The 26,656-nt window shown below is 37.3% G+C and overlaps 1 protein-coding gene across 8 annotated transcripts in view; it reads left to right on the top strand.

The window, feature by feature from the left end:
• The window catches only part of ANK2 (ankyrin 2), a 336,115-nt gene that overhangs the window by 167,855 nt on the left and 141,604 nt on the right, over positions 1–26,656 (top strand). For all 8 annotated transcript variants that reach the window (XM_029941812.1, XM_029941804.1, XM_029941796.1 and 5 more), the window contains exon 5: positions 26,488–26,586. In XM_029941812.1, the coding sequence (XP_029797672.1) occupies positions 26,488–26,586 (99 nt within the window). The remainder of the gene's footprint in view (positions 1–26,487; positions 26,587–26,656) is intronic.

Raw genomic sequence — 26,656 nt, 5'->3', positions numbered from 1 at the left:
AGAGTGTAAGATCCATGTGAAGCTTACCTTTACATGACACAGTACCAATTTTGGTAGGCAGTGTCCTTAATTCATGAAGAATTCCAGAACACCAGCAGAAGCAATTTAAGAATTTTAAGTGGAACTATGTGATCAATATAATAACAATCCATTCATGTTTAAGTATCTGTGCTCAGCAGTGGTAGTAGTGTGGTCTCTACTGAGCCAGTTCTCAATCTAAAATTTTGATATGATTTCAAATATTGCTCAGACCTTGTAGCTGTCTGTCTTGGTTCTTTGCTCCTGGATTCAGTGGCATGGAGATCTCATCAAGATCTCAGTGCAAGCTGTGTTGGTGGAATAATGGGGCTAGAAGTCAGATTGGAGTGATTGAAGGAGTGCTATTTGCCTTGAGGATAGTTGCTTGTTTTCTGAAAACATAGGCACTTTCTGACAATCTTTACTCGCATATGAGCATCCTCTGCACAGTCCTACAAAGTAATGCCGGAATGCTTTCTGGCAATTCTTGGCCACTTTTATAACCTACACAGCTATTATACTCAGCTATATATAACTTTTAAACAATTTTCTGATTATATATTGTAAAAAATTTTTGAAAAAATTAAACTCTCTCAGAGTGATGAGCTCCCTTTATTTCTTGTAGCACTTTTTGCCCGTTGATAACTTGCCTAACTGGTGTTTATTTTTCGTTATGTATATCTACAATTTCTGCAAGTCGGTACACTTCTTGGGAGCAGATCATTTTGCTCATATTTCCTTGTGTTTTTAGAATTTGTCATAATGCCTTGCACATATATGATTGGGGGCTAAATATATGATGTATATTCTTTTTGTATAAGAATTAGCTTCATTGCATATTCCAATCATTTTTAACAATAGATGATTAACACAAAAAATAATACTGACCTGCAGGTGTTATCTCTGACACGTTGTGTATATATTACCTCTTTTGATCTTCATTTACTCTGTCCTCACTGATGACAAATTGGGACAAAGATGAGTCTTTACTTGCTCATAATCTTCTTCCCCGGGCGAAACTGCTTCTTAGAACTCTCGTAACAGTTCGACCTTCCCTACAGACCCCGGAGAACAATTTTTAAAATTCTTTTTCCTTCTGGCCCAAACCCTATTAAGGTCCAAGTCAACAGATTTTCCTGAAGTAGCGTCCGTGTGAAAGATTTAAGGTGAAAACTTCTCCCATAGTATTGTTTTGCGAACTCTAAATGCTAGAGCTCTGCAAAAATGTTCAAAACAATGATGAGATTTTGCTATTGCTGCCAAGAAAATCTGGCCTGAGAAATTTCCCCTCTTTAATTTCTTCACGATAACATGCGACTTTTGTTCCTCACACAAGAGTATTTTTCCTTGGAATCTTAATTATATTTTCTCCTGTAAAGTTATTAAAATCAGAATGGCCTTCATAGAAAAATAAAGTTACTTTAAAAATATCTATTTGTTTTTTGTTTTTACAAAGCAAGCTGGTTTATGCGGTGCCTATTTGACTGCAATTAAAAAAGAAAAGAAAACACAGTGGATCCTGGCATGAGCAATATCTTCGTACAGTAGAAGCTAAGTGAAATTGCGGAACATGGGCGCAGTAAAACTTACGGTCAACTGTAGCCTTCTGATTTTTACCTTATACAATAGGGACAGGGGTGTTTGAATTTTCTGATGGTTACACAGAGAAAGGAAAATGTGACTTCATTAGAAGAAAGGATGAGCCAGAAATTCCCACAAGACTCTTTAAGGAGTATGTGCAAGTATGTGCCTAGGGAGCTAAGTGTGGGTTAGAAGAGATTCCAGATGCCACAAAATTACAACCCCATAGTAATATCGTACCCTCAGCCTCTTAATTTTAATGTATATTTTAATGTATTATTTAATCTCACATTATCTTTACAATGATGTGAATTAGCAATGATTACTCTCATTTTGTATATAAGAAAAGCAGGGTATCCAAGGTCTCATAACATATTAGTGATTGAGTCACAAACCCAGGGCCATTTCTAATGGACACCTACCTTTCAATAATTCTTTACATAGTACACTGTTTCCTTTTAAGTTTTCTCTACAATTTCTGCTTCTTCCAGGCCAGTTCATAACCCTACTTACCTCCCACAAGAGCTAGGTCCCTGGCTGAAGTACCATCCATTCTCTCAGGATCTAGTTGCTAAAATGCTGGGAATAACCAATAGCATTCCACAAAAGCGAGGCTAAGAGATTCATGCACACTGGGGCATCTATCTACATTAGGGACATTTTCACTCAGACGTTCATTCTCTTAGAGTGTTTTTTTATGAAACATAATTTTTAACACACGGAAGACTTAAATATATTTTCTAAAGTATAGTTTGTGAGTCTTTTTGATTCATTTTTCTTATTAATTTTTGTATTGTTCTACTTTGTCTTGAATTTCTTGTGTTTTAGTATTATGAGGATTCCAGAAACAGTTTTTTTTTCTCTCTTCATTCTAGTTTAGTGGTGAGTCCAAATAAGATATTCTGATTTGGTGTTCTTAACATATTTTACTGAAAATTTACTTCTATTTTTCTTGAATCGTTTTGCCTGTTTTATGTTTACTTCTCTTTGTTCTTTCAATCCTGGAAATTTCATTCCAAAGGAAGACTTTAGTATTTGTAACATAAATATGATTAGACTTTGTTTTATTAGCTTTTAGATTTTCAGACCATGTCCATTAATTCCAGTTACAAGATTACATGACCATTGTTACACCCCCAGAATTTTAGGGTGCATATGCCTACTGTGTGCAATGATAAATGTTTTGTCAGGTGTAGCTTCCAATAATTTTTACTGCATTGGCCCTCACCCATTGTCACAAATAATTTGAATTGGGCTGTGAAGAGGAAGAAAGCCTACACAGTTGGCCAGCGTGCCCATTACACTGAATTGCTTCCATATGGCCATGGAGCCATCCCTGGCTCTTAAAACGAAAACTCATAATGGAACATTCCGTTCTGTCACACACACACACACACACACACACACACACACACACAGAGTATATAAAATGGGATCCAGAAGCACAGATCCAAAGAAATTGTTATGTTTTCAGCTTTTTTCTCCAAATAGATACATATAGCTCTTTCTTAATAAGGTTCTTAGTTGTTTTAATTAAGAAAATTATTGTAACGCAAATTCTTTAGTTAAGGTGAACATGTACTTGCATTTGACAGGGGATGAGAAAGAACTTGGGACACTTACGTTGTCTTTTTGACTCTGAAAATCAGTTTATTGAATGATTGCACATTTGCAAGTGCATCTATGTTCCTCAGCATTATGAGTCAAACAAAGGAAGTATGCTTTTCCAATTCTCTAGTCTCTGATATGTTTAGAGAAACAATGAGAATTGCTACCTTTAAAATTTTTTGTAAAGTGGAATTATCTAATTTTCTAGTAGAATTTCAACACTAAAAGTCCTAGTCTGTTCACACACACTCACATCTGAAAAGACATGATAATATTTTCATTTCAATAAAATAAAGCAGTTTGCTAGTTTTAAAATAAAACCGATACATTTATATTTTGCCCTTATGTTCATTTATCTGGGGACAGGTGACGTGGCAAGGCTGAATACTAGTTGCCATTTTGTCCTGAAATTTGAATAATCTAAGACATAAACATCATTGGATGTAAATCTATGGCAGATGCCCATTTATTGATCACTTGGCGAGCCTCTCTGTGTCCACTATTATTGTTTTTTAAAGGCACTAAATTTGTAGAAAGAAACAAATTTAGTGCCTTTAAAAGGTGAGACTTGGAGGGTGAACAAAATGACTTAGATGGCTCTACATTTCTCTTCATAGACATAGAGTTCAAATTTCACACAGAGGACCCTTCTTCTGTCCTTCTGAGTTAACACGGAGGATAAGCACCTCTGGCAGCAAATAGTTAAAACAGTACCAGAGCGGCCTGGTTCCTACCTCAGATCTTACAGCACAATGTGTGTGTGCTCCCCAGCATCTAAGATGCCGGGAAGACCTCAAAGCAATGATCCTTCCAGACAAAGGTCACAAAACAACACAAAAATGTGAAAACGTGACACTACATAAATGAAGTACAATTTGCCAATATTATTGGAAGTAGTCACTCTCTCCCTCCCTCTCTCAGCATGTGTTTGGGGCTTCAGTTTGTGCCCCCTTAATGTTTGCTAGAGACGCAAGATGGAGTTGGAGTGGGGGAGACCAGAGGAAGTAGTGACTGAACTGCTTTTTTTTAAACTCATAGATAATTTTATTTTTTACATCTATTTTTGTCCAGCTTCAGTGAAGTATAACTGACAAATAAGACTGTAAATAATTTAAAGTGTGCACTGTGATGATTTGATATTTGTATACATTGTGAAACGATTCCAGGTTAATTCACATGTTCATGACTGAACATATATGTTTATTTTCCGTTCTGTCTCTCTTTCTTACTTTTTAAAATGAGCACTTTAGGCTCTCCTCTTTTAGCAAATTTCAACTGTATAGTCCAGTGTTATTAACTATATAGTCATCATGTTATACATTAGATCTTCAAACTTTACTCAGAACTGAAAGTCTGTATACTTTTGCCACCCTCTCCCTATTTTCCTCACCCCTGAACCCTGAAAACCATTTTTGTACTTTCTGTTCCTATGAGTTCAACTAAAAAATAATAGACTCCACATATAAGTGAGACCAGGCAGTATTTATCTTTCTCTGATTTATTTCACTGGCAATAATGTCCTTCAGCAACTGTTCTCTTAAAAATAGAATTAATGTGAAAGTCGGGGGTAAGAGATGCAGTGTGCTGTGGGAAAATGCAATAGCACATGTGAGAGCTTGAAAGGAATCTGGGAACTGAAACATGAAGGGGAAACGCGGTCCGTGTGAGGCTGAGGGAGAAAATCACAGCCTGCAGGACTCTGTGAGCCATGTTAAGGGTTTGGGTTTAAGATGTTTATCCTAAGCCCAGTATGAGGTAGAGGTGGGAGGTAGAAAAAGGTAAGATTTGGAATTTGAAAAGATCACCTTGATGCAGTCTGGAGAACTATAAAAGGGGCATCATAATAATAGTACCTCCTTCATAGAAGATATGAGAATTGAATTAGTTAATCCATGTATATAGCGCTTAGAACAATGCTTGGCATAAGAACTCAGTGACTGTTACCTGGCATTGTTTTTTAAAACATATATATATACACACACACACACACGCGCACACACGCACATATATATATATACACACACAATTTTTGTTAAGTTTATTTATTTTGAGATGTGAGGGGAACCAGAGACAGAGGGAGAATCACAAGCCGGCTCTGCACTGCCACACAGAGCCCGCCAGGGGGCCCGAACCCAAAGTCAGATGCTCAACCAAGTCACCCAGACGCCCCCTAGCTGTCATTGTTAATAGTAGATTCAGTGATAGCTCCTTTGTGTCGGAACAGCCTCTCTGCATGCCCCTGCACAGTGAAGACCACAGCAAAGTCAGTTCCTTGACACAGGTTAAGAAGTTGCTACTAACGGGGTGCCTGGGTGGTCAGTCATTTAAGTGTCTGACTTTGGCTCAGGTCAGGATCTCACTGTCCGTGGATTTGAGCCCCGTGACGGGCTCTGTCCTGACAAATCAGAGCCTGGAGCCTGCTTCAGATTCTGTGCCTCCCTTTCTCTCTGTCTCTGCCACTCCCCTGCTCTCTTTCTCTCAAAAATAAACTATTAGCATTTTTTTTAAAAGTAAGTTGCTACTAAAAATGAAATTTGTAGCTCCCGTGACTGTTTTTTTTTCACATGCTCTTTGGAACACTGTCAATTCGGATGCGGGAAATTGCATTATCCTAAAAACAGAGTAGTAATGTAATAATTTAAGTGATTCAGTAGTCAGGATATTTAGGATATAGACTGATCATCTAGAGACACGTGAAGCTTCAGATTAATGGATCAAATATGAGAATTCTCATTTTAGATATTCCGGGTGATGAAAATTGAAATGCAACTAACAAAATATGTTTTTAACTATTATTTTTGAAAACTGCTTTCAGAGAGTAATTCGAATGTGGAAAATTCTAAATAGAATAACATAAACCAAAAAAGAATTGTTTACCTTTACTTATGGTAAAAGAGTAAAAAAGATTTTTGAAGTGTCTGCAGTGTAGTATTAGTAAACCTTAGTTAGGACAAGTATCATTGAAGCTAGCATACAAGTTGAAGGTGTGGAAAAATAACTTTAAATTGTTATTTCAAAAACATCCAATAATCTTAATCAGTCTGGGTTGGTTTCCTCTAAAAATAAAGTTCCATTCTACACCATTATAGACATTTTTGTGCCGAATACTTTAATATTATTTTCAATGATACACTTAAAATGTATTCATATTTATAGATTAAATTTTAATAACTTAAAAAAATTACCCAGTGAGGAATATCAGGCTGTGTCCATAGGAAATCTACCCAAACCACTGCGAAACCATTTAGAGTGATGTTATTAAAGGTATTCTCATGAAAGGAAATAGCAAGAAAAGGATTCTTCTCAGTGATACTGTTCAACATTGTGTTCAAGCCCTAACCAATGTAATAAAATAATATGAATGGAAATAAAAAAGATGAAAAATGTTTTCTATAGAGTATATGAATATTTAGATAACCCAAAGACTCTGCATATCAATGAAGATATGCCTACATTAGTTAATTTATTAAAAGTCTGCCGCCTGCACTTTTCTATCCCATGCATCACAGAGCTGTTGTTCTTGCATGGTCTTTGGCTTAAGATTTTATTTGGCCAAAAACTTAAAATGAAGTATTCTCTTTAAAAGTTAATACTAAAACAAAGTAGTAAGTTCCATATGTAAAAATGGTAGATTAGGACATATATTCTATATAAAATTGGATTTGTGAAGGGTAAAGCTTCATTAGAGTGTGTTTGCAAGGCTGACTCTATACATTCTGTTCTTTACAAAGCATTGGAAAATACTTTTAATTTAATTATTTAATTTATTTGTTTAAACATTTTATTTATTTTTGCGAGACAGAGAGAGAGAGAGACAGAGCATGAGCAGGGGAGGGGCAGAGAGAGAGGCAGACACAGAATCCAAAGCAGGCTCCAGGCTCTGAGCTGTCAGCACAGAGCACAAAGAGAGGCTGAAACCAAGGACTGTAAGATCATGACCTGAGCCGAAGTCAGACGCTCAACTGACTGAGCCACCCAGGCTCCCCTATTTTATTTTATTTTAAATTTTTATTTATTTATTTTGAGAGAGAGCAAGCAAATGAGTGTGGGTGGGGGAGGGACAGAGAGAGTGGAAGAGAGAGAGAATCTCAAGCAGTGCAGAGCCTGACCTGAGGCTCAGTCTCATGACTGTGAGATCCTGACCTAAACCGAAATCAAGAATCAGATGCCCAGCTGACTGAGCCGCTGCCTCAAAGTACGTGTTTTTTGATTTGCAAATAGCAGCCCTTTAAAATTTTGGATTTTTAGGAATTAAAACACATGTGAACCAATAATGTCATCAAAAGATATTAACGGTATGAACATAACATGGTATAGTAATTTAAATTTAACCCTTTAAAATTTTAACTTTAAATGACATATTAACTTGAAGATATGAAGAGCAAGAAACATATGTAGTCGAATAACAACTTGACATTAAAATGCAAAATAACAAAGGCACATTTTTTCAGGAGAACAAGATAAAGACATCACTAAGTAGAGACAACACAGGAGCTGGGCAAATTCCACTCTGGAATAAGAAAAGAATGGCAATAAAATATGTTTAAGTAATCCAGGAGTACTACATGCAGACTTGAAGACTTCATGAGAGATTCTATAGTCTAGTGCTTAGGAGCTTTACCTTATCACTTTTTATTTGTGTTACCTTGGACTTGTTATTTAACCTTTCAGTGACTCCATTTTCCCATCTATAAAATAGGGATACTACTATTTTCTGCACAGGGTAAATTATAAAGATTAAATGGGTTAATACATGTAGAATATTAGAGGAGTACCTGGTACTTAATAATATAAATGTTAGCTTTTATTTTAATTATTAGATATAATGGTTTATCTACTTAAATTATTGAGTAAGTAATAAATGGTTTGGAACATTAATTAAATTAAATTGAATTGAATTTTTATTAAGTAATCTGTTTTGTCTGAGTGTCCATTGGACCTAAGAAATTGTTATATTCTGGAGGTAGTGGTAGAGAAAAGATTATACAGAAACTTCATCTTTGGTGATTAGCAATATGTAACTTGCCCTTCGCATGACATAAGTTTGGAACAAAGAATGAGAAGCTGAATGATTAGAAAAAGCACTTGCTACAAACAGCAAGAAAGGAAAACAACTATATTCACTGGATACGTACCATACGCTAAGCACGGATCTACCCACTGGGGATACAACAAAATAGTCTATTAACTTTGAGTAGTTAAAACATCCACATTTATTTTTTTTATTATAGTTTATTGTCAAGTTGGCTTCCATATAACACCCACTGCTCATCCCAACCAGTGCCCTCCTCCATGACCATCACCCATGTCCCCCTTTCCCTCACTCCCCATCAACCTTTGGTTTGTTCTCAGTATTTAAGAGTCCCTTATAATTTGCCTCCCTCCCTCTACTTAGCTATTTTTCCTTTTCCCCTCCTCTGTGGTCCTCTGTTAAGTTTCTCCTGTTCTACATATGAGTGAAAACATATGGTATCTGTCCTCTGCCTGACCTATTTCAATTAGCATAATGCCCTTGAGTTCCATTCACATTGCTGCAAATGTCCAGATTTCATTTTTTCTCACTGCCATGTAATACTCCATTGCATATATAAACCACATCTTCTTGAGCCATTCGTCAGTTGATGGACTTTTAAGCTCCTTCAATGGTTTGGCTAGTGTTGACAGTGCTGCTATGAACATTGGGGCACATGTGTCCCTATGTATCAGCCCTTCTGAATCCCTAAGGGTAAATCCCTAGCAGTGCTATTGCTGGGTCATAGGGGACTTCTACTGTTAATTTTTTGAGGAACCTCCACACTGTTTTCCAGAGTGGCTGCACCAGTTTACATTGCCACCAACAGTGTAAGAGGGTGCCCGTCTCTCCACACCCTCGCCAGCGTCTATAGTCTCCTGTTTTAGTTACTGTGACCAGTGTAAAACATCCATGTTTGAAAGCATCACTTATTTATATGTGTTTTCTTTATCTAATAATTAATTTTTCCATTTTCTGTTGTTTTATCATAACTTCTATTTTAATCCCAGTATTTCTTTAATAAATATAATAAAATATGAGTTAATAAAGGAACAAGCTGTTCTTCATCTCTTACACATGAAAAACACATTTTGAAGTCTGAAGGTAAAGGATTGCTTACATAGAAAAATCCTTATTTTTTTTTAAATTTCAACTGTTAAACCAGGCTGATCTTCCTATGTTTTCTTAGGATATTTCAAGTCTCAGCCTCTTACTGTATTACCTTGAGAATCAGGGAATTTGGGGCAAAACTATTTCGTTGCTAATATTTGTCATAATCTTCCAACTAACTGAGAACATTCTTCAAACTGCATAAATTTGTATAAGCTGTTTACCAAATTGTTGGTTGCCTTCTGATTTTATGGCTGGGACTGTTTGAGGCCAAGCTACCGGGTGCTCTCAGCAATCTCAGATAACAAGCTTTCTTAAAGAGCGTAGTTTTTAACATCAGGAAGGGAAAGTACTATCTACTGATGGACCACATTCTAATTTTAGACCTTTAAAGGTACTTAAATCTAAACTACCTGATGGTAGACTTACATGATTTAGTAAATGTTCACTTGCCACAAACAAAAGGAAGGTAAGAATTCTGTCCAAGGTCAATGGCAATACCTCATGAACACAAGCTAGGAGCAATCCCTTTTTGCAGTTAGATCTGTGAAAATATCATCATCCAAAGGCATAATAATCAATATTGTGTCAGTTGGCATGACAATTGTTTGGGGCAGGCATGCTCCAGAAACTACTGTTTCTATTCTGACAGATCAGCCCCATTGGTTGTTTCTGGGCACATTTTGAAGCCAATATGTCTAGGCAGAACTATCAAGATATATTCTTGTGTAAAATTTTTAGTAGGATGATAAAGAGAAATAGGGCATACTTCTATAATTTGAAGGGTGAGCTTTGAGGAGTGACCTCTTCCCTCAAAATTATTCGGGTGCCAGTTGTAGCTTCTCTATTTTGAAATCAAGAACTCTGCACCCAACTTTAAAAAATTTTTAATGTTTTATTTATTCTTAGAGAGAGAGACAGAGCATGAGTGGGTGAGGGACAGAGCAAGAAAGGGACACAGAACATGAAGCAGATTCCAGGCTCTGAGCTGTCAGCACAGAGCCTGACGTGGGGTTCAAAGTCATAAGCCGTGAGATCATGACCTGAACTGAAGTCAGATGCTTAACCAACTGAGTCACGCAGGTGCCTCTGCACCCAACTTTTTAAAGCAGATCAAACACTTTGAAGGAAAGTGTTGCTATAGGTCCCTCTAGGCTGGAGTAAGGCGGCCTCCATCTCTATAAGGATATGTCACACAATTTTCAGGAGTAACGTAAATCAACCTTGCCATCTCAGATTCTACTTAGAGCTTATTTTCCTGAATAAGAACTCTCTCTCCTCTCCATGACAATTCTTCCTGTAACCTATATGTACCTAAAAGAGCTCTTCCAAGAAGCAGCCTCAGGCACATTTAGACAACCAACTTCTGTGTCTTTGTCCCTTGTATGAAATCAGGACTGTGGATGGTAATCAGCAAGTTTCTGTTTTTTAAAAGTATGATGTTTCCCATCATCTATTACATTTTCCTTATTTCTGTGGCTACCAAAATCCAGAAGTTCAATTCTAGCTCATTCTGGGTTTTGCTGATCTCTGCTAGATCTCTGCAGCCAAAGTTTGTTTAGGTCTGTTTTATATTGCCTTATCTTGACTATGCATATATATATGTTAAGTATATATGTGTGTGTGTGTGTGTGTGTGTTTTATATAAATATATATATATATAGTTTTAAATAACCTTAAATCCTTTTATTTTATTTCAAGATACAAATTATTTATTTTTTTAATTTTTTTTAATGTTTTATTTATTTTTGATAAAGAGAGAGACAGAGGATGAGAGGGGAAGGGGCAGAGAGAGGAGACACAGAATCTGAAGCAGGCTCCAGGCTCCGAGCTAGCTGTCAGCACAGAGCCTGACGCGGGGCTTGAACCCACAAACGTGAGATCTGACCTAGGCCGAAGCTGGAGGCTCAACCGACTGAGCCACCCAGGCGCCCCAAGATACAAATTATTTAAAAAATGCTCCAAAGGATACTAAATCTGGGTTCGTGACTAAGTGGTTCATGCGGTTCATGAGTTTTTGGATCATTACATTGACAGTATGCATTCTTTAAGATTATATCTTTGGCAAGTTGTGAATTTGAACTTGTGTTAAGCAGCTTTTAAATACTTAGTATATCACTTGGGGCTGGTTATTTTAATGGACCTATTTTCTTTCTTGGTCTCAGCACTACATAAGGAGCACTGCCTGCTCTAACTCTCCAGCAACTTTTGAAAGAGCTTAGAGAAGGGCACATTAGCACCCACCCAACTCACACCTAGTAAGGGTAGAGTTGAACACTAAAGCTTTTGTTGCTCATAAACTATCCTGTTTCTCAAACATTACTGAACTTGTGTCTATCCCTAGGTCTTATTTTAATTTCCATCAGTATAATATGTTTAGTATGATCTGAATGAAACTTTGGTTATCCCCAACTGTTAATATTAAATATGAGGTAAGAATAGCATTATAATTCCAACCACTTTTGAGTGACTAAGAAAACTTACAGCAGCCATTTTGCAGAAAAAGGAAACTTTTATTTTGAAAAGTTAAAAAAAAGTGTGTGAATCCTAATGGAGTATGTCAGTGTGTTTGTGTGTTTATGTGTCTGCATGCTATCAACCAAATGTTTTAATTTTTAAATTAGGATACCAAGCACTCCAATCATTAAATGGCAAAAATGATTGACGTTGCTGAAGGAAGCAATAATTGAATTTCATTAAATATTTGGACTTTCTAGATGCATGTTAATGGGCAACAAAAAAATGCTGTAAGATTACCTGCTGTATTTTTTAACAAAGCGAAGTCGACGAGTTGCAGCTATTGACAGGGTTATCAATGTGGCATTCAGAAAGTTGGTCCAAATGAACCAGTTAGTGTTTTGATGTTAGATGTGCCCTTAAAGAATTGGAGCAGCATTGTGGTGTCTGAGTGGCTCAGTCGGTTTATTGACCAACTTGGCTCAGGTCATGATCTCACAATTGGTGGATTCCAGCCCTGCGTCGGGCTCTGTGCTGACAGCTCAGAGCCTGGAGCCTGTCTCAGATTCGGTATCTCCCTCTCTCTTTACCCCTCTCCCGCTCTCCCTCTCTCTCTCTCTCTCTCTCTCTCTCTCTCTCTCTCTCATTCAAAGATAAAAATAAACATTAAAAAAGAATTTTCAAGTAAAAAAAGACTTGGTGCAGCATTTTATTTTCTCAAGGTCAGTTGGTTAGAAATAGAAAATCTTTTCTGTCATCACTAGTTAAATTTTTCTTGTTTTGTATAATATGTGGGAGAATTAAAAGAGTTGTGGCTTATTTTGAGTATTTTAATATGGAGCATCAAAACTCTGATCCTGATTAATTTCAATCAATTTCAAACTGATAAAATAATAAGCAATAATTCAATTGCTTATTTAAATGGCTTAATTCAATGGCTTAATTAAAAATAATTATTTCAGGTTTATGGATTTTCCTCTAGTAGGGGAAAATAAAAGCACCCTACAGTCATTGTTATTGACTTAATTTTTCTTTTTTTTTAAAGTTTTTTATTTATTTTTGAGAGGCAGAGATAGACAGCGCAAGCCAGGGAGGGTCAGAGAGAGAGGGAGATATAGAATCAGAAGCAGGCTCCAGGCTCTGAGCTAGCTGTCAGCACAGAGCCGGACGTGGGGCTTGAACCCATAAACCATGAGATCATGACCCGAGCTGAAGCCAGATGCTTAACCGACTGAGCCACCCAGGCGCCCCAGACTTAATTTTTCTCGGTGGCATGGACCCATACACAGCAGTCAGGTCTTTTTGCTTTGGGAGATGACCCATTTCCTTTTGCTTCTAAGTTACTGGGTCATTTATGAATAATACACACTTTTAAAGCAACTGCTATGTATGCCAAGCAAATTACAATACTGATTTACAAAGATATATATAAATACATATAGAGATATGCACCCAGTAATTTATGTTGGTCAGTAATTTTAATATTTAGAGAAATTTACTTAAAATGTATCAGGGAATTAATCTTCACCCAATTTCACTATTCAAGTATTTATTAACTTTATGTTAAAGTTTCATCTCTGATATAGAAACATTTTCATTACATCTGTAGAGATTACTCGGGGCACAACATCTGCAAATTAAATTTTAGTTGTTATTAAAATTATTACATGGAGGACGTAAAAGCATTCTTATAGATCGTTATAAAATTTTATGTGATATAGTGAAAAAGCATTATACCCAGTGATAAACTTGCCATTTCTATCAGTAGCTTCAACGAAAGTTAGCATTATATGTGCAGAAATAGCAATGGAAGAAAACCTATCACTGAATACCTTATTTTGTTTGCCACTCACATTGAGAAAATTATTTCAAAGCCTCATCTCTTGGGTGAGAAAGTTTATTTCTTTACTAAAAACAACTCTTTTTTTTTGTAGTTTAACTTTATTCTTAAAGATTGATTTCATACTTTTTCTGCAGATGTGTCTCAGGGTCATTGAATGACATATTTTTAACATAATAACAAATTTTGCTTTTAATAATTTAATTTCTGTGATACATTTTGTGATATTCCAGATTTCCTTGAAAATGCTTCATTTTAAACTAATGACAGTAGGGTAAGCTATATGTTAGTATCGATATCTCTATCAACTAGAATGCCTTCAACTGCAAATAAGGAACAACTTACTTCATACTCAGATGATTAAAAAAGGGACTTTGTTGGCTTTCATGAATATAAAGTTCAAATAAGTGAGGTAAACTCCAGTAGTACATTGATTTTTTTTTCCATTTTTCTTTCTTCCACTGGCTTATTCTTAAGTAAGGGCCCAGATTTTCTTGTTCTCTTTGCTCTGATTTCCGGAAGCTTTATTTCAAGTTGGCCTCCCTTGTGGACCCTAAGATTGGAACCATCTTTTTCTTGTTTAGAGTGAAAATAAGGGAGCCTTGTCCCAGCTTTCCAAAAGAGACTCCTGAACTTGACTGATTGGACCGTTTTACAGCTTTTGCCCAAACTTCGCCCAGTTTGTATCCAATAGAATGGAATGTGTTGATTGGCTTAAGTCATTTGATACTTTGCCTAGAGCTAGCAAATGAAAAGTTCAGCTTCAGTGGAACTATATGAACTATGTGGGGAAGCATAGATACTTTATCTTTTTAATAATTTTTTAAATCTGTTTTATTTATTTTTGAGAGAGACAGAGACAGAATGTGAGTGGGTTAGGGGCAAAAAGAGGGAGACACAGAATCTGAAGCAGGCTCCAGGCTCTGAGCTATCAGCACAGAGCCCAACGTGGGGCTCAAACTCGCAAACTGTGAGATTATGACCTGAGCCGAAGTTAGATGCTCAACCAACTAAGCCACTCAGGTGCCCTGGCATGGATATTTTAAAGAAAAGCCAGGATGCTATCAAAAAAGAGGAAGGATACTTGGTAGGCATCAAAAATGCCCACTCCTGTATCTTGGGCATTCCATTTTAAAAATTAATTTGCAGGGCACCTGGGTGGCTCAGTCAGTTGAGTGTCTGACTTCGGCTCAAGTCATGATCTCACAGTTCATGGGTTTGAGCGCCGTGTCAGGCTTTGTGCTGACAGCTAGCCCAGAGCCTGGAGCATGCTTCAGATTCTGTGTGTTCCTCTCTTTATGCCCCTCCCCTGCTCATGATATATCTTTCTCTGTCTCTCAAAAATAAATAAATGTTAAAAAAAATAAAAAAATGATTTGCTTTTTTCAGTTTTAATATTTTATTTACTTTGAAAAATTTATTTGCTTTTGCATGATTATTTAAAGGTTCACTTTACTTTTTATTTTTTGGTTTACAAATGCAATGATATAAACAATATAATTATTCAGTTATAGCTTAACAATTTAATGAGGCATTTATTCACTTTTGCAAAGTAAAACATGAGATGGACGTTTTCAATATTTTGGAGTTATATGAGAGTACATTAAAATATCACCAGCCACCTCAACTCCTTTGTGGAATGTAGCGGTGAGTCACCTGGTACATTTCAATTTTAAACTTGATAAAGGAGAAATGTACAAATCTATAATTGTCAGGAACTGAGTAAAATAAGGTAATGGTAAAGTGTTAGTCAGCAGCTATTTATTGGGTGCTTACTGTATACCCAGGAGAGTTCTCATTTCTGTGGAGCATTCTAAACAGTTGTCAGATAGGAAGTTGCTTTTAAAAGACAAACACACAAGAAACAAAGACAAACAATAGAAGATAGTCCATGACTTGGTCCTAAATTGTATGGAACCAATAATATCTTAGAGGCAGGACTAGAATTGGCTAAACTCTTATTAGAAAAGTTGACAGAGGTAGGGCACCTGGGTGGCTCAGTTGGCTGAGCATCTGACTTTGACTCAGGTCATGATCTCATGGGTCTGGGAGTTCGAGGCCCATGTCAAGTTCTGTGCTGACAGCTCAGAGCATGAAGCTGCTTTAGATTCTGTGGCTCCTTCTCTCTGCTCTTTCCCTGCTCTCTCTCTTTTTCTCTGTCTTTATCTCTCAAAAATAAGTAAACATTAAGAAAAGGAAAAAAAAGAAAAAGAAAAGAAACATTGACAGAGGACCTGAGCCAGGCATTGAAAACGAGATAAGGGGAAATTCTCCCCTGCAAAGAGGAAACTGAAATGGAAGACTTTCCACATGAAAAGATTAGTATCAACAATGTTAGGAGTTACACTTAAACTTGGTGAGTTTAGAAATATTGGTGAGACAAGCTCATCTGGAAAAAATTCAGAATATGTATTGAAGGTTTGCTCTTAATATGACTATGAATCAAAGGTACAAAAAGTCTTGATCTTTAGCTGTGGTCTATGAAAACTGATCTTTAATCATGGTTGGTAAAATAGTGTACATGTTTCCTTGGTTATTTATCCACGAGGAGCTGAAAGCAGGGATTATGATAGATCCAGTGTGAATACAGTATTTTCAGTGGTGATTCTGATTGCTAGTAATACCCAGATATGGTAAAATAGTGTCTGTCCAGTATACTGCTGACGCGTGTGGCAGTGTAGTGTGGTAGGAAGAGCATGAACTTTATCATTAGTTATATGTGGGTTCAAATCCCAGCTCCATGCTTTGAATAGCGTGAAACGTAATACCTGTGAATGTTCATTTCCTTGAGTTGTACAAAGATCTATTACTTACTTCACTGGAAAAGTTCTTACACCTAAGAGAACACTCGCACTTTCTTCATCAAGCCATTCGTGGTAATGCCAGTACTGTCATTGGGCAGAGCGTCCCTGCTTATCTCAAGCCAATAGCTTAGGAGAAAATGCAAGTCGACTAATTCCCCAATTACTAGATCAAAGCAAGGGTGTTCTCTTTGACAATCCCATCTCAGTTGAAGAGAAGAGCTGACTGCAAGGAGCACTAGGTTTGGAGTCCTTGATTTCAGACCCTGAATGCACCATTTGTGAGAATGTCCTTGGGGGAATGACTGCCAGCTGTAGTCTTCTCTGTTAAATGACCCCAGTACTGAAGTTAATCATTTTAATGTTTTTTAATAGTTTAGTTATAATCCTTTAAAGAGGACTTTTGGAGAGAAGAAAGTGTTTAAAAATAACCCATAGTATCTTAACCCTGGGAAAGAACTGCTAAGTTTAAATTACCTTAGAAAATTCGTAAGATATTTCAATAAAATTCCTTCTTCAGTATCAAACAAGTGTATAATTGTATCTTTTGTTCTTTTGCCCTAACTACACCCCCAGAGTACACAAAATGGTCTTTATTTTTGTGACTACAATTAATACCCATTGGTTTTTTTTAAATCCTTTGCAGCTGTGCATTTACGATATATTTAGGGAAATAATTTGAATCATCCTGACCTTAAAGCTGGGTGATAATTTGGGGATGCTTCCCAACCTTGTCTCTCATAATGCTAGTTCAAAGGAAGAAGATGGTACATAGTATTGGGATGGCAGCAGGAGGAGTAATTACCAACCTGTGTAACCATTTGTGATGAAGATTCCTAGTATGTCCTGGCTAAGTCCGCTGAAGAGTTATGCTCTGTGAAAAACCTAAATTTTGATCCTGACCTTCCTGCAAAAGACAGAAGCCTTCATCAGAAGGGGAATTCTACTTTTGCTAAATTCAAACTCAGAGCTATCTATAACCATTAGCATATGCTACTGTTGGAACTGGGTATACAATTTGTTGATTAGTTTTCTAGTGGATATGAAGGGTGTATGTAATACTCTCAGAAAACTAGCAAAAGGCATGTGGCATTAGGGGTATTATAAAGCTTTAAAACTGAAAATTTCAAATTCTTTTGTACTATAGATTGCTCCATTTATTTATTTTTTTAAATGTTTTATTTATTTTTGAGAGAGAGAGAGACAGCGTGAGCAGGGGAGGGTCAGAGAGGGCGGGAGACACGGGATTGGAAAACAGGCTCCAGGCTCTGAGCTGTCAGCACAGAGCCCAATGCAGGCTCGAACCCATCAAGAGTGAGATCATGGTCCAAGCTGAAGTCGGATGCTTAACTGACTGAGCCACCCAGGTGCCCCTAGGTTGCTCCATTTAAACAAATATGTACGAGAGACCTACTTCACTCATTCCTTCTTATAAATGCAAAGACTTAATCTTTTCCAATTGCAAAATATGATAAAGACAGGGAACACATAACTACCATATTAGGTTGCTTTGTGTTCTCTCAAAGTTATATGAAAATAACCATCTAGGATATGAATTCCTTTCCTAAAAGCAAAGGAAGCAGTGTAGAATATAAGCTGTAAGAGGTGTGATTGGCAAGGTAAGCCATGTCAGATCATATATGACTTTGTTGGACATTGTGTTAGCTAGCAATTGCTCATAACAAATTGTCTTCAAACTTAGTGGCTTAAAACAGCAATAAACACTATCATCACAATTTCTGTGGATCAGGAATTTAGTAGTGGTTCAGCTATGTGATCATGGCTCAGAGCTTCTCATGAGGTTGTGATGAACATGTTGACCATCTGAAGGCTTTCCTGGGCTGGAGGATTCACTACCAAGGTGGTTTTTCACATAGCTGGCAAGTTGGTGCTAGGTGTTGGTGGGAGGTCTCAGTTCTTTCTCGCCTGAGTCTCTTCCCAGGCTGCTGGAATGTCCTCATGACTTGGCAGCTCATTACCTCCAGAGCAGGTGATCCAAAAGAGAGCAAGGCAATAAGACAATGACTTTTAAACCCTCACCTCAAAGTCATACACAATAATTTCCACCATAATCAGTGCATTGAAAGTGAATTACTAAGTTGGCCCACATTCAGAGGAAGGGGAAATAGGCTTTATCTTTTTAGGGAAGGCGTGTCAAAGAATTTGAAGACATACTTTAAAACCACTACAGGCCTAAAAAGAAACTTTGTTTCCTTTGTTGTTGTTGATTTATTTCGAGAGAGAGAGAGAGAGAGAGAGAGAGAGAAAGTGCACAAGCAGTGGGTACAGAGAAAGAGGGAGAGAGACAAATCCAAAGAGGTGCCTCACTGTCAGTGGGGCTCTATCTCATGAATCATGAGATCATGACCTGAGCCAAAAATCAAGAGTCAGATGCTCAATCCACTGAGCCACCCAGGAGCCTTAGGTACTTGTTTCTGTTCTACTTTATTCACTCACCCTTTTAACAAATATTTATTGAACATCTACTATGTACTGAGAATCGTTTTGGGCACTGAATAAGGCCTCTCAGAGAGGGTGACGCTTATGTCATGGTCTGAAAGATGAGAGGGAAAGGTAAGACTTCCAAGCCTCCCTGCCTCGGCCATGTCCACTTACCTCCTATTCTCTCCTTCATCTATGGAACTGGCTAGCCCACTTAAAATTTCCTCAACTGTAAAATGACAACTTTCCTTTCAGCTATAACATTTTCATCTATGAAAATAGGGCAATATCTTTTAATCATTAAAATTTGTTTAATAAGTTTAGTTGCATAAGACCAAAAGTTAAAGCAGATTAAATAACAATGACTACTATACAGAGATACACCATTTGAAATTTCCATCATCACTGTTCACTCTTTTAGCTTATGCTTGATCTATGAAATTACCTCAGGTACATCTTCAGCTAGATAGTAATGCGAATTTCAGTTTCTTTGTTATCTGTTTGGTGAACACTTTTTAAAAATTTAAAATAAATATAAATATATATAAATTTTTAAAAAAGAATTTGTAGACCTGTAAAAAACGTTTTCAAGATGAGTTCTTGCATTGGCGTTTACTCATCTTTGGTAATTTTGCTTACTGTTCTTTTACTATTTACTAGATTCGTTATTAGTCTTGGGGACCAGAATTCCCCAAGTTAAATGTTTGGCTATAGCAAATACACTGAGAATTCTCACACAAACACCGCATTTCTTGAGAGATGGGAGAAATGAAACCAGAAAGAAAAGCAAATAACATTTTATCTTCTATATATCTACTATGTTGATTTTATTAAGGCCTCCTAATTTCTTCTCAGATCTGTGTGCTTGGGCCAAAAGTACCTTTTTTTTTTATGGTACTAATTGCTTATTCTTTAGTGATCTGACAGCACTTTATTTGTGCTTCTTTTGGAAATTAGTATGTATTGAGCCAACCATTTATATACATAAACTAGTACGTATTTGCTCAATAATATGTATTGAGCTAAAGATGGTTCTATATACCTGTATTCTGTGAACTCTGTTCTATTTTCTGCTCACGAGGATGGAAACAATACTATATTTATATTTGTTACTCTCAGAACACCTCATCTAAGTGTCTAAGTGACAAGCTGTGGACTAAACTTGGTGCTATAAAAAGACCTTCTGAATTGAATGGTAGCATTGACTCCAGTTAAGATTAGAGTAATTTGATATGATCAATCTTTCAAGTCATCCAATTGACGAGTCTTCATTTGTGTAAGGAGAGAATAAGGTTATATGTGGTGATAGAATTAAGTCTGAAAAGTTAAGATCTTAAAAATTGCTAATGATGATAGTTCTTAGAATTTTTCTTTTTTGGTCTTTGTCCAAAACATTGATTCTAAATCATTTATTACTTTGTATACTGACATTATTTGGCCCTGTATAATTTCTTTGAAATGACATACAAATACCAATAGATCTACTTGTTTTAAAAATGTTCTGAAGAGCTTCAATAAATCTACATTTGATAGGTAGATACATATTAGCTCATGCTCATTCAATTTTCCCAGATAATCCAATTTCCTAAAGAAATTCTCACCAGCAGCTGAAATATGATTATTGGATTGTAGTTATATCACTAATGAAAGCAGGAAAAACATATTTTGTAATGTTACAAGTGCTTGAATTCTTGAAACAGCATAATTTCTGGATTTGAAGAAAACTGTTATAACCTAAATAAAGTTGAGAAATATTCAATATGATCGATCAATGCAGAGTAAAACAACTTTTAATCATTAAGTGGACTATAAGTACATAACTACTAAATTATATTTTAAAATATCAAAATCATAATAATATTTCTAATCCTCACTTCTCAGCTGGATTATTATAAAATCTTTATTACTACTTTCCCAGACTATAATCTGGCCATTTTCCAATTCATCCTCCCCAATCCTGATAAATTAATCTCTCTCTCTTTTTTAAAGTTTATTTATTTTGTGAGAGAGAGAGAGCGAGCATGCACACGAGCAGCGGAGGGGCAGAGAGAAAAGGGGAGAGAGAGAATCCCAAGCAGGCTCCACAGACACAGGGCTCCAACTCACGAACTGAGATCATGCCTGAGCCAAAATCAAGAGTTGGATGCCTAACCCACTGAGCCACCCAAGTATTCCAAATCCATCTCGTTAAAATGGAAATGTGATTGTGCCAAACCCCAGTTTAAAATCGTGGTCCCCAAGGCTTCTGAATAAAATTCAGACTGCTTAGCATGACACATGGGAGCTGATTCCTGCCTGTGTCAGCCTCCTCCTCCAACTAGTCACACTGAATTATTTGCAGATCCCTAGATGTTCAGTGTTTTCTCACGGGGTTTCCGCTGCTTGAAATCCCCTTCCTGTGTACATGCCTAACTTCAGTTTTTGTGATTCAGTTCAAACCAAATCATTCCCAGTGCCTACCTAGTGTCACTCCCAGTGACTTCCTTTGGATGTGATTTCCTTATCCAGTTTAGTTCTGTGCTCTTCTGTGTTCTCTTTATATCTCTCACGTAACTTTTCTCTCTCTCTCTCTTTAAGAAACTAATTCTGTATGTGTTCACTGAACTGTAACATAGTAGTTTCCTCACTTGTCCATCTCAGCCTCTGGACTGTGAGCTCCTAATTAACAGGGACTTTGCCTTTCATCTCTGAATCACTATGCTAAACACAATGCCTAGCAGTAAAAAGTCACTGAACACATTTCTGTTGAGTAAATATACACGAATGGCAATGGAGAAGAGTAATGTTAAAACATTTAATAACTGGTTGGTAGAGTCACCTATTGGTCACACTGGTAACTATTATAACAGCTGATAATTTGGGGCTTATTAGCATTCCCCCAGTATCAGCCCAGGTTGTGGAACTTTTTGACTTTTTTATACTACCAAGAAGAAAATACATATACTTTTATACCTACATGCAGCCAGACTATTTTAGAAAGGCACAGAGACATTAGAAAGCACCTGGATGCCTGAACACAGGCTAATCCTGTGTTATTAACCTATTTATATGCAGAGATAAAAGCTTTCCTATAAAATTTACAATGCTGTTTAAAGGCTGCCTGTCTTGTCCCAATTACCCAGAGGCATGTTTCACATTTTCTGGCAGAGTATTTCTCATTAAGTAATCTCAGTAAGTTAGGAAAGGATAATTTCCCACATCTTTAGGAGCTGTAGTAATTCTTTATTGCCTTCTTACTTCACGTATTTGGTAACAGTAAATAGCTCCCTCCCTCCCTCACCTAGCCAAGATGTTGTCTTGGCCCATGCTTCCTTCATCTTTTATAAATACTATTACAAATACTACAAGATCTGATTAACCCCTTACTTTCATTTTGGTCCTCTACCAACCCCAAACCAGAGTGGGTTTGGTCCACTTGGTGCCCCCCAGAGTGGACTCTGAAACACAGATGTGATCATGGCCCTTCCTGCCCCAACCCATTAATTTGTCCTGCATCTCCTATAACAACATTCTTCAAGTAATTTCAAAAATTGAGCTTTTTAAAAATTACAGGTGCTTTGGCTTCACACAAGGAGACTCCAATTCAGCAGGGACAGGGTGGTGCCTGGGCATTCTTACAAGTTTCTACAGGAGACTCTGTCACAGAGCCAGGCTGGGGACCACACATCTACAGGGTCAAGTCCCAACATTTTTATAGGGAAGAAAACTATTCATAACTGGTTTCTGTCTGTCAGTTTCAGTTCACTTGGCCAAGTTACCCAAATATCTGAGCTTCAGCTGCCTTAATTCACGTGGGATGAATAGGGGTCCCTGGATGGCTCAGTGGTGGAGCGTGGGACTCTTGATCTTGGGGTCATGAGTTGGAGCCTGACATTGAGGTAGAGTTTACTTAAAACATGGATATGACAGTACTGACGTTGCAGCAATGTTGTAAGTATTAAAGATAGTATTAGGCCATTTAATGTATCCTTCAAGCTGAGACACTCTTAATAATTACTCCAGGGTACTATACATAAACTTAGACTGTTCCAGACAAACAGAGACATATGGTCACAGTAATTTGAGGTGGAATCCAAGGCATCTCTCATAGTGAATAGTGTATAGCAGAAGTTCAATAAATTATTTTTACTGCTGTTGTTCTTCATTGCTGCATCCCCTACACTGCTGAGAGCTCTTGCATACCAGGCACAAATGGGATCCATGATGTACTCTAACCAAGATCCTGAATGTTTGTCTGTCCCTGCCCTTCCATCCCTCCCCCATATACTACATATCGATATTACCCCTTTTCTTTCTCTACCACTAGCTCACTATTAACACTTGTAGAGCCCAGTACATGAGAGCAAAAGAGGCCCACTTACAATACACTTTTTTAAATTTATTATTTATTTTTGAGAGAGAGAGAAAGCACAGGTGGGCAGAGGGGCGGAGAGAGAGAAGAGAAAAAAATCCAAGCATGCTCTCTGCTGCCAGCACAGAGCCTGACTTGGGGCTTGATCTCACAAACTGTGCGAGTTTGTGAATCAAGAGTCAGACACTTAGCTGACTGAGCCACCCAGGTGCCCCTACAATATACTTTTTAAAATTAAAAGCTATATATCAAGCTGTTAAATAAGTATCTCCTGTCTTCCTACCTTGACAAATATATCTGTATACCGACATGACAGGTCCAGATTTAGGCTTCTCAGAAACCTTGGAGTTCCACACAGGGTTGCGGCTGGGTCAGGGGAGGGGAGGATGCTGACTCTGAACCCTGGCCTGTAGCGGTTTCCTCTTCCTGGCCTATCCCTGCATCCATCTATGCCACAGAGCATCACATGTAGAAGTGTGGACACCCTGACCTGCACATTCAAGCTCTCTTCCTCTGCTCTAACCCTCCCTAGCAAACTGCTCCTGAGTGTCTATTGGATTCCTGTTGCTGCTGTGACAAGGTGCCACAAATCCAAGGACTTAAAATAACACATATTTGTTATTTTATAATTTTAGAAGTCTGAAATTAGCCTTAGGACTAAAACCAGGGCGATACCACTGCTGGTTCTTTCTGGAGTCTCGAAGTAAAAATCTCTTAGGATCACGCCCCCTTCTTCCATTTTCAAAGCTGGCAGTACAGTGTCTTTTCTTCTCTCTGACCTCCTGCCTCCTTCTTATAAAATCCCTGTGATTATGTTACACCCAGCTGGACAATCCAGAATAATCTCCCCACCTCAAAACCCTTAACTTAGTCACACCTGTAACATTCCTTCTACCATAGAACGTAACATCTACAACTCCCAGTGATTAGGGCGAGGACATATTTGGGGGCCATTAGTCAGTCTGTCACACAGTGTGCAGCATGGCAACAGACCTTTTGGAGAATGAACCCAAAGAAGTCTGTGCAAGCACTGGAACCACGCTGCAGGCCGCATAGGCAAGGATTCTGGGTAACTGCATGCCTACTATGTGGTCTGGAAGCAGGAGAGCAGCAGGGTCAGGGTGGACATGTCCTCTTGGGCCTCGACCCCCTACTCTCCTCAGAGAGGGGAAGCCCCTCTAAAGCCCAGGACCCAGAGTAGGAGGCTAAGAATGGTACGTTTGTTTTCCCTATTGATCCAGCAACCATGGTCTATCTCCCTTCCTCCTGAGCTATATCCAAGATTTTGTCAGAGGAAAACATGTAAGCAAAGTGTTTTACTCTATTAAAAGTTCTTTTTTTTTTCTTTTGCATCCCGCCTTTTACTTGTCATGACAGAGCCTCATCCCACACCCACTCATTGTTTTTAACCATCTCACTGGCTTTCCCTTCCTTTAAATCTCTAATTCCGTCCTTCCGCCACCTCTTCAGTGTTCTTAAAATACCCAAGATTTCACCTGTTTGCTGTGTTTTAAAAAAAATATATGCTATCCAGCTAGCAAGCTATTCCTGAATCCTACAAAACTGTCAATTCATTCCTTTTATAATATTTCTTAGTTTAAAAATTTCCTCCTCCTTTGAAGCTGGCAGATTTTCTTTAATAATCAAAGTTAAATTTTCTTTTCTTGTTCTACTTCTATATTCTGCATTTTTATATTTTGCCTGATCTTGGCCATCTTAAATAATGTGTCCACACTGAAACACTGACATAGGAGAATTTTTCAAAACAGTTATTTTTTCTTCTTTTATGTGTTTGAAAGTTCCTGAAGTCTGATCTATGTTTTTGCTTATTCTCAATAATGTATAGAATTTTTAAGGGAATCAACATTGTTTTGAGAGAATTGTTAGATTTTAGAGCTTATGAATTATCCCATGTTTTCTGTTTCTTTACAAAGTGTTTTTTTTTATGAGGTGTCACCTATTGTAAAGGATCTGGTGAGAAGAAAATTTGCCAACTTAAACTTAATTTTAAACTCAAGTTATACAATTTCAGTGATTTTTCTATAACTATATAATAATCTTATAATATCACCACAGTATATGCTAAATGAAGGCAGATGTCTGTCTTGTTTATCACTGTATCCCAGTGATGTCCCAGATACCAGTGCCTGGATGTTAGGAAATAACTGAATACATGAATATGGGAATTAATGAATAGATAGAATTTCAGAATGGCTTTAAAATAACATAAAGGTGTTCAGTATAAACCATACAACTTCAACAACTTAAATACTGAAATTTAGATTTTTTTAAAAGCCTTTTCAATCAGATTTGCAAACACTCCTAGCATATTCTGGAATGAGTAATAATTTATACCTTTAAAGGTGCTAACTAAACTGCATACTTTCAAGATAATATATGCATTAAATAGTTTATGAATTAGTAAGTACAGAAGATAGGGGTGCCTGGGTGACTCAGTTGGTTAAGTGTCAGATCAGTGTTCAGCTCAGGTCAAGATCTCACTGTCCGTGAGTTTGAGCCTTGTATTGGGCTCTGCCCTGACAGTGTGGAGCCTGCTTGAGATTCTCTGTTTCCCCTCCCTGCCCCTCTGCCCTCTCTCCCCCGCCAATAAATAAATCAATGAACATTTTTTTTTAAAGTAAAGAAGAGGGGCTCCTGGGTGGCTCAGTCAGTTAAATGTCTGACTTTGGGTGAGTTCATGATCTCATGGTTTGCGGGTTTGAGCCCTGCATCAGTCTCTGTGCTGACAGCTCAGAACCTGGAGCCTGCTTCAGAGTCTGTGTCTCCCTCTCTCTGCTCCTCCCCAACTCATGCTCTGTCTCTCTCTCAAAAATAAATAAACATTAACAAATTTAATAAAAAAGTACAGAAGGTATTATGTAAATATTATTTTATACATATACAACATAATAGAATTGATATGTATGTCATAGGATTATATTAAGATACTAAATATCTTTAGTTTTGACAGTGTTAGATAATGAGAAATGTAAATCCCTGGAACTGAAATGAAGATAGGAAACGTGGTAAATATTGTTTCCATATCACTTTGTCTTCATTCTTTTAGGAATTGGTGGGAATTGGTTCACTTTGATGATAGCTAGTTTTATAATAGCAAATATATATATACTACGTTGTGAGGGTATGTTATAGGTATCATCATTTCAGAAGTTTACTTCATACAATTCTCTCTTTCCTTTTCTGGTATTCTTCCCTGATTTAAACCTTACAGATGATTAAAGCTGTCTTGTTTATTGCTTGTCCTCAGAATGGCTTCACTCCTTTATACATGGCTGCCCAGGAGAACCACATTGATGTTGTAAAATATTTGCTTGAAAATGGAGCTAATCAGAGCACTGCTACTGAGGTAAGACTGTCAGCCCAGAGGTTCAAATTCTTTGATTTTAATGTCCATGTTCTTTGTATCCAGCTGCAAA

Source organism: Suricata suricatta, chromosome 1, assembly GCF_006229205.1.
Source record: "Suricata suricatta isolate VVHF042 chromosome 1, meerkat_22Aug2017_6uvM2_HiC, whole genome shotgun sequence".
In the NCBI taxonomy this organism is placed as follows: Eukaryota; Metazoa; Chordata; class Mammalia; order Carnivora; family Herpestidae; genus Suricata; species Suricata suricatta.
Note: the sequence above shows the minus strand (reverse complement) of the source record. Positions and strands in the feature narration are given on the sequence as shown.